This window comes from Vanessa cardui, chromosome 4 (assembly GCF_905220365.1).
Source record: "Vanessa cardui chromosome 4, ilVanCard2.1, whole genome shotgun sequence".
Lineage (NCBI taxonomy): Eukaryota > Metazoa > Arthropoda > Insecta > Lepidoptera > Nymphalidae > Vanessa > Vanessa cardui.
In genome coordinates this window covers 10162996-10172516 of record NC_061126.1, presented here as the reverse complement: position 1 = coordinate 10172516, position 9521 = coordinate 10162996, and the positions used below count along the sequence as shown (strand labels likewise).

At 33.6% G+C, this 9521-nt stretch overlaps 2 protein-coding genes across 2 annotated transcripts; both read right to left on the bottom strand.

Annotated features, from left to right (window-relative positions):
• Window positions 1–331: 331 nt before the first annotated feature.
• On the bottom strand, window positions 332–8586 carry LOC124544081 (3-oxoacyl-[acyl-carrier-protein] reductase FabG-like). The gene is made up of 2 exons (XM_047122503.1): window positions 7779–8586; window positions 332–1036 (listed from the first exon to the last, which is right to left on the bottom strand). Exon 1 carries the CDS (start codon window positions 8547–8549, stop codon window positions 7800–7802), a length of 750 nt encoding a protein of 249 aa, XP_046978459.1. The 5' UTR covers window positions 8550–8586; the 3' UTR covers window positions 332–1036; window positions 7779–7799.
• On the bottom strand, window positions 1047–1855 carry LOC124544080 (3-oxoacyl-[acyl-carrier-protein] reductase FabG-like). The gene has a single exon (XM_047122502.1). It carries the CDS (start codon window positions 1805–1807, stop codon window positions 1058–1060), a length of 750 nt encoding a protein of 249 aa, XP_046978458.1. The 5' UTR covers window positions 1808–1855; the 3' UTR covers window positions 1047–1057.
• Window positions 8587–9521: the final 935 nt, after the last annotated feature.

Sequence of the window (9521 nt, the reverse complement as noted above, 5' to 3'; positions counted from 1 at the left end):
AGTATATATTTTTTTGTTGGTTTATTCTCGAACAATGAACCTAATCTGCGGATAACATGAGAAACTACTACGATTTTAGACAAGTGTACTTTCGTTTTTTGTAAAATTTTCTTAATATTTCTCTTTAGAATTCACTGCGTCATCGATTAGCGATGCTATATTTTTGACGACACATAAAATTATTCTAAAAATTATCATTGAATTACGAAAATTGAAAAAGATTTAAACTGATTTTCGTTAAATTTATAGTTCAGGTTAAGCATAATACGGATGTTAATCTTATCATTTCATTGTGATAGTAGTTTTATCGCGATAAATTAAAAAATAAACGTTGAAATATCTCAATATCAGATAACAATTTTGCCTTTTAATATATTTCGATTGTAATACAAGTGTTATTTTCAAAAAGTGTTAAGTAATTTTTGTGCTTACATAACAGTGAATTAAATTTTCTGTTATCAAATAACAGAAGTAACAAAAACAGTTTTCTCAGGAAAATAGGAGTGCCAGGAAACCAAGCCCAGACGCGTTGTGCCGTGACATTAAACAATGCGGGGAATCGAACCCCTAGCTGACGCACCAATGCGCAGATACATTACATCAACTATTAATGACGATCAAATCAAACCTAGCTCACAGTATTTTAATAAGTTAAATATGTATTACATAACTTTATTTTAATATGATCTGATTAAGGAGTATGAAATAATGGGTATTTTTAATATGAAAGATTGTATGCATATAAATACAAAACATAGTCAAATATATGAAATTGATATTCGTTTTATTTCATTTATATTGGCGCTATTATTTACATAATAAATAAAAACATAATTTTTATTAATATTACTTAATTTCAAGATTGTCTACCAAATTATCATGTTGGTAAAAACCATTACCGTTTTTTTGTCTTCATTTTAATTATAAAACAAATGAGTACAAATAATTTCTAATTATTGAGTCACGAATAAGTGTATTTTTTACATAGAACTTTAAAACAATGATGACTTTTTTATTACTATTTTTGTAAATAAAAGACCCATAAGTACACGTTATATTAATTTCTTTTAATTAGCATACCGTTGTCAGACACATAATTTGAGCCCGTGATTGACTTAGCCTTATCACTTGCAATGTATAAGATTAAATCAGCTATTTCCTCCGGCTCAGATACTCTCTTAAGAAGAGTTAACGGAATAAAGTTGTCCCAAGTTAAAGCATTATTAGCATTTTCCAATATATCCGTTCGAACGGGTCCAGGACTGATCGTGTTAACTCTCACGCCATGAGGGCCCAACTCAGTCGCAGCACAAACGGTGAAATGGTTCAACGCTGCTTTTGAGACGCTGTAATTTGTAATACCAGGAGTGGAAAAAGTTGTAATACCACCGATACTCGATATATTTACTATGTTTCCTTTAGTTTTCACAAGATGTGGAGCAGCCAAGACCGTTAAATGAACAATCGCTCGTAAATTAACGTTGAGAATAGTGTCGAAGGCTTTCATCATATCGTTGCCGAGGATACCGCCGTTTTCCACCGATATACCAGCATTGTTGACCAGGACATCGATCTGACCGAATTTGTCAATGGTTTCGTTGATGATGCGACGAGCGTCGTCGTCGTTGCCGACATCTGCACGGATCACGAGCGGCGAGGAGCACTTCGCGGCCACGGCGGAGAGCTTGGTCTCGTTGCGGCCCACCATCACAACGCGAGCGCCCTCTTTGCTGAACATTATCGCCGTCGAGGCACCGATGCCCGAGCTGGCTCCCGTCACTATCACAACCTTGTTCTTGAAACTCATTTTGATCCTGTCGTAGCAACTAATCAAGCGATACTAACTCGTTTAAACATTAAGCTAGCCTTTTTATCTGTTTATTTCCATTATAAAGGAATTTGGACTCTACGGCTGGCTATTTAGTGATAATATGATAACTCAATTAAGAATTGTACATATCATATTGTAAATAAAATTATGATAGTGTAACGTGCAATACCAGAAAATTTATTCTTATTTATGTATAAAAATATAAAGTGATATTTGATTTTTAATTCGCATTGTCAATTAATTACTATTCAAATCAGCGAATACTAATATCATAAGTGAAAACTCGATGGGTTTTTGATGAGTTTAATCAACAACGAAAATTTCGGCTGATATATTTTTGCCACTTTCAAAAAATCTCAGTTTAGTTTTTGTCATATCCTACGCTTAAAAATAATTGATTTATATTTTTACGTCGATACCGAACGTGAAAATAAAAAAAAAAACAGATCAATTCTTCAATACGGAGAAAGAAAGCTCAGATAAAATCTTAAGGAACGCTTTTCCTAAGCCACAATATCTAAAAATCAGACGTTTTGGTTCACATTTTTTGTATTCAGTTTAAAATAATAACTGGACTACAAGTCCTAAACTACCTATATCACAAATTTAATTATTATCATCTCATCGGGTTAGTCGTGATGACAAATAGATTTACTTTCGAATTTATTTTATAACTCTAGATTTCGTGCTCGGTTAAGACGGCAATCTTCGGTTTCCTGTATGAAGAATATTATTTCCTTATTCTATTTTTTACATTACAATCACGCTAAATGTCATTTATATTTAATTGTATCCATTTAATAGCACAGAGAGTGAAACAGTATAATACATTTACAGCTGAATTTTTTTAGTTCTATCGTCCCGCAGCCGTGCTTTAAATTTAAAAGTTATTTTACAAATACATCTGTTAGGTAATTTTAAGGTATAACACCTTTTGATAGACTTTAGACTTATTGGATAATTATAAGTGTATTAATAAAGCCTATTTATTTTATCAAAAATCAATCCAATTCTTTATAATTTTACTTTGTTTATCTTAAAAACTAAACTTAGGAAAGCTGTTGACAGACAGACTCTACAATTTTATTTTATTGTATTAACAAATATTGATAAGTCAAATGGGTATGATCATGCGCATTCACACGATAATGTCTAACGTCAATAAACTGATATTATTTATACGACCTTGATATTTATATTTACAAAGTATAAATACTGAGATGAAGAGTTCAACCAAGTTTGTAAAACTCATTTGTTGTCATTTCATTACAAAATAAGATAATTCTGAATAGTCCAATCAAGTTAGCCCAAAAAACAGTCATTGACACACCCCAGTATAAATTATCAAAAATTTTAAAATTTGTGTTTACTTCAGGGTACGTTTTCCAGTATAGGTAATTAGATCATGAAAATAGATTTTATTTTGTATACAATGTATACATTTCAAAAGCATATTGAAAATACATATTATATCGTTTAAATGTGTGCAATACATGTTGGTAGGTCTTTGTACAAGCTTGTCGGGGCAGATACCACCCACCGCCAAAACCGACATTTTCCCTTTGCCACATGTGCATTACACCAACCCGCATTGGAACAGCGTGGTGGATTATGTTCCAAACCCTCTCCTTAGTGGGGAAGTGGGTGAGAAATTTACAGGTGTTACTACACAAACAAATAGAGCGTAATAATTCTAGCCCCTTGACAAAAATAATAAATTACGCAAACTATTAAGAAAAATGATTTGTGATTTAAGGCATACGTAGGTCACTAGGAAAGTTTTGAGATTCAATAACTAAACTTTAATTTTTTTCAAAATTACTTTTGTCGGTTGCATACGACGTTGCAGTCGTCAAAAATCTTCTTCCACTTTTCTTTCGAGACTTTCTTACATGCCAAATCCTATGCTCGAATTAATTGCTCATCATTGGTAATCCGGTGATCTTTCAGCTTATCCTTGATCATTGACCAGAGTCCAAAGGCGCAGGGTGCAAGGTCAGGGTTGTATGTAGGGTACTCTAATATAATGAATCCAGATTGAATCAGAAAATCTTGAGTTATTTGAGCACGATGCGCAGGTGCGTTATCGTGATGAAGTCGGCTAATGTCAATGGGTGAGTTTGGCCAGAGGTTTTCTAGAGATTCAATCAGTTGAGGCTAACAAATCACTGTGTACCATGTTGTGGTAACAGTCTACTGTTCATCAAGAGTTATTCGCTTGATTACACCCCTTTTGCCAAAGAAGACTACGACCATTCACCATTTTTTGCGACATTCCATTTGGGCCGCTGTTAGCAAGGGGGGTCTCTACTCATAACATGTAAACTCTTTTTTACTGGAAAATGGTCGTGTAAAATAATTTGAATTCATGGTGCCGTAGTCTTCAATAGTTTCTCCATTTTACTGTAAATAATATGTCTATATTTTTAAAGTAGTTTCTTAACAGCAGCTACGTTTTTAGAGGACACTGTTTCAACGGGCCGCCCGGATTGAGAATCATCAGACAAGCTTAAATTTTCCCTTTGGAACTGTCTGTACCACCGATACTTTAAGCTATGGAATGATGCTTCCTCATTAAACACAAATTTTATTTCACTGATACAATTATCAGCCCTCAATGCTCGCTTGAAATTATAGAATATAATTGCTCAAAAATCACAATACGTAACCTCACACATTTTGTCACCCTTAAAAATTTACCATAAAATTATGGATCTAGGTTGATTAATTTTTTACTCGTTATCCATTTCTATATGAGACGTGCTATCATTGGCAATAGTTTGACGTTAAAGCTTTCGGTAATTTAATGATATCTCAAAACATTCCTAGTGACCTACGTATTATGCAATACATATTTGATTTCAGCTATTTATTTCAATACAATGTAAATGTATGATTACTTTACAAGCTATTAGGATTTCCAAACCTAATAATTAAATGACTACAATTTATTTTCAAAATCGTTGAGCAAATTCTGGTACTTAGTAGAAAATAATTTTAAATCGTAACGATGGATCGTCCGAATAGATCTTGTCAGCAGACAGGCGGACAGACGGACTGCGAACGTAATTGGTCGATTCAAGATATATAACCTTTATTGAAAATATAATTAGGGAACACGTTTCTTAATAAAATAATATGAAATTCAGAGAATAAAGCAATTTGCGATATACTCATTTAACAATTTCATTTTTAAACGTTATTATATTTTTTCACTTCGTCGGATTATTCGAATAAAATTAGGTGTCATGCTATTCAAGTTGTAACACGTACTCTTTAAATCGTTGAGTCTTCTTGAGTATATCCTCGAAATAGTTTTAGAAACACTTTAAACGCCGATCAGTTTTCCGTTTTAGATATAGATAACTGATCTTCTTACTAACATCATCAACAATGTGACAAGTATGTACATATGTATATTAAAAGCAAAAAAACGGATGAATCCAGTGGCGGATTTACAAATCTGCCGCTAGTACGCTAGTAGGCATTCAACTTTTGCCGCCCCTACTTTTTTTGCAACATTTATGATTTGTGTTCTATCGTCCTCATTACATCGGTTTTTCCCGTTATTAGTATGATTATAAACTATGTGATATTTTTATCAGTTACTAGATTATTTTTCCATTCCACTATGTAGTAACGAGTGTACGGATTACGGACGTAATGTGTATACATATAATTATAAGATTTTTTTTAAATTTCTGTAATATAATAACAAATTTTGTCAAAATTGCCGCCCCTCTAAATCTGCCGCCCTAGGCTCCAGCCTACTTAGCCTATTGGTAAATCCGCCACTGGATGAATCAATATAATATTAAAGAATAACTTACAGCATTCAATTTAAAATTTATCGTATTTTCGACTATTTCAGTTTTGCTATCTTTCGATGATACGGATGCTATATTTCTGAACGTCTCTTATGATTTTATTGTCATTAATCCGAGATTAGATAAAGTTCGATAAATAGAGTTGGCACCTACAATAAATCGTTATAATAATCCAAATCAGTTCATTGACCCACCTGTATAGTAAGCACAGTAGATGACGAATAAATCTTTATTACATAACATAACCCGTTCAGTTCGTGTAATGATCGCTTCTACGAAGAGTGCGCGTGCGCATTGTGACCCCGGGGCCTCGAATCCTGGGCTCGGTCGACAGCCGCATTGCATAGGGTTAACTTGTCAATCAATTGTGCATAAATAAAGGTTATATTGTACACCGTTAAATAAAATTGTCTAATATCCTAACATACAACTAACCATACCAAGAATATTTTCACGTTCATTATAATGAGGTACCTTTCTTGATTGAAATAATAATATCATTGATTATTTCATTAGATCTACATGGACATTATCAAAGAGATCGAATTATAAGAAGTGTTATCAGACTCGGTATCCCAGTCATCGTTTATATGTATGATATTTCATCTATCTACGAGGGCATCTGTTTGGTAAAATTTATCCTCACTATGATGAGATTACATTGCTTTTATCATTCATCTGTAGTAGTTAACTAAAAATTCATCGATAAGCATTACTATATTCACATGGACAGTATGATTAGATTCGTTATCCACAACTGGTAAGCGACTTGGTGGTAGATAAGGTACCTGTAAGTTTTTCTTGCAGCCACTTCATGAAACGATGATTCGAATAATCGATTTATCGTGAAAATCCCCTGATTTTGATTGCGATTTAAATATTGATTTTGAATATATACCATATTCAAAATATTCAAACCTAATTCACCTATTTCAGCTCCGACATGTAATATAATCTAACGAGCCCCCATGCAATTGGATTTTAGCTCGACATCTTCATACTCAATTGGCCAATACTTTTGAAGAGAATATGAAGTGTGGATATACATATGTCTCGATGAGAAATATATAGGTTAGCATTCAATTCAAATTTGCTGAAAACATTAAAATAGCGTTGTCGTCCAAGTACCTTATCTTTCTATCTGGATTTTTGAGAAAATCTTGGTTTAATAATAAATATTATATGAGACAACATCACATACATTACTCTGATCCCAATGTAAGTAGCTGAAGCACTTGTGTTATGGAAATCAGAAGTAACGACGGTACCACATACACCAGACCCAAGACAACATAGAAAACTAATGGTAATCTACATTGACTCGGCCGGGAATCGAACCCGGGACCTCAGAGTGGCGTACCCATGAAAACCGGTGTACACACCACTCGCCCATGGAGGTTGTCAAAGGTTTAATCTTGGTATTAAATAACAAAAAAAAATTTTTTTAGTAAAATTGTAGTGCCAGGTACCTAAGGTCAGATGCGTTGCGCTGTGACATTAAAAAATGGCGATTCGTATACCAAACTGACGCACCAGTGCACAGATACATTAACTATTAATATTTATTTACATCAACTATTAATGACCATCATATCAAACAAAGCTCACCTCATTTTAATAAGTTAAATATGGATTACATAATTCATTTTTATATGATCCAGATCATTATATTTTTTCATAATAAAGAATATGAAAAAATGTGTATTTTAACGTGAATATTGTATGCGTATAAATACAAAACATAGCGAAATATACGAATTAGAAAGAATGTTACTTTAGAGATGACGTCTGTCAGAGAAGTATGGAAGAAGAAGACATGCTGCGCTAAGGCTGACTGCATATAGAATTGGGATAAAAGTAGGAGGATGATGAGAGGAATACATGAAATAGATATATTTTTTTTCAATTTCATTTTCAATGGTGTATTATTTAAATAATAAATAAACAAATAAAAAACATTTTCTTTATTAAATTTACTTAATTTAAATATTGTCTTGTAATGATAGGTATATTTTGGTCAAATCATCACCGCTTTGTGGTGGTGGTGGAGTCGCGGATAAGAGTATTTTTTAAGCATAGCTATAAAACAATGATGATTATCTTTTATATTTACAAAGTAAAACCCAAAAGAACACGTTATATTAATTTCTTTTAATTAGCATACCGTTGTCGGTCACGTAATTAACGCCCGTGATTGACTTAGCCCTATCACTTGCAATGAATAAGATTAAATCAGCTACTTCCTCCGGCTCAGACACTCTGTTAAGAAGAGTGAAAGGAATTAAGCTGTCCCAAGTTACAGAATTATTGGTATTTTCCAATATATCAGTTCGAACGGGTCCAGGACTGATCGTATTAACTCTCACGCCATGAGGGCCCAACTCAGCCGCAGCACAAACGGTGAAATGGTTCAACGCTGCTTTTGAGACGCAGTAATTTGTGACACCGGGATTGGAAAATGTTGAAGTTCCACCGATACTCGATATATTTACTACGTTTCCTTTAGTTTTCACAAGATGTGGAGCAGCCAAGGAAGTTAAATGAACAACCGCACGAAGGTTAACGTTGAGGATAGTGTCGAAAGCTTTCATCATATCGCCGCCGAGGAGACCGCCATTTTCCACCGACATACCAGCATTGTTGACCAGGACATCGATCTGGCCGAATTTGTCAATGGTTTCGTTGACGATGCGACGAGCGTCGTCGTCGTTGCCGACATCTGCACGGATCACGAGCGGCGAGGAGCACTTCGCGGCCACGGCGGAGAGCTTGGTCTCGTTGCGGCCCACCATCACAACGTGAGCGCCCTCTTTGCTGAACATTATCGCCGTCGAGGCGCCGATGCCGGAGCTGGCTCCCGTTACTATCACAACCTTGTTCTTGAAACTCATCTTGATCCTGTCGTAGTAACTAATCAAACGACACTAACTCATTTCAATTTTAAGCTAGTCTTTTATATGTAAACTTCCATGATATAGGAAATTGGACTCTGACTGTTTAGTGATAATATGATAACTCGAATAAGAATAATGCATATCATACTGTAAATAATATTATGATAGTACAACGTCCAATACCGGAAAACTTCCAATATATTTTTTGTAAACAAATTCTTATCTGATTTAAAAATATATTCTGCAAGTAATTGGGTATTTGATTTTATTGATTCGAATTAACGATTACTTTTCAAATCATTTCAATTTCATATGTAAAAACTCGGCGGGTTTTAAATGAGTTTAAATTTAGTTTTCAGTTAAGTTTTGTACTTTTTGCAATAAGTATTTTCCATCTTATTTCTTTTAATCCCATTATATACAACCATAGTATTATATAACTAAATTTCAATGAGCCTTTAAACCAAGAGGGCTTTGTTTAGATATTATGTTTATATGGTACTAGTTATCGTCCGCTCCTTTTCACGTTTTAGGATTGGTTATCATATGTTAGGCAAAATAGTCCTTCCTTTTGAGTTTGCAACACACCAAATTTTATTAAATTCGCTCCATTGGTTTGGTCGTGAAAGAACGACAGACAGACAGAGTTGAGTTACATTCATATTTATAATATTAGTAAAGATTTACCTTGAAATTGACAACGAAGATTTCTGCTGATATAGATATAGATCTTTGCCCTTTTGAATAAATCTCAGTCATCATTTACTTTATACTTTTTATTTTTTTTATGATTTAGATTATTTGATTTTATAATTAACTTTTCATCAATCATACCTCTCATTGTTGTAGAGACATCGAATGTGAAAGTGAAAAAAAAAATAGTTTGTAAGTCTGTGAGAGAAAACTTGATCCTTAAGATGAAATCTTAAGGATTCTACGCTTTTCCTAAGCCACAATATCTAAAAATCA

Coding starts and splice junctions, on each gene's coding strand:
- LOC124544080 (XM_047122502.1), bottom strand. CDS start 1,807: ATGAGTTTCAAGAACAAGGTTGTGATAGTGACGGGAGCCAGCTCGGGC.
- LOC124544081 (XM_047122503.1), bottom strand. CDS start 8,549: ATGAGTTTCAAGAACAAGGTTGTGATAGTAACGGGAGCCAGCTCCGGC.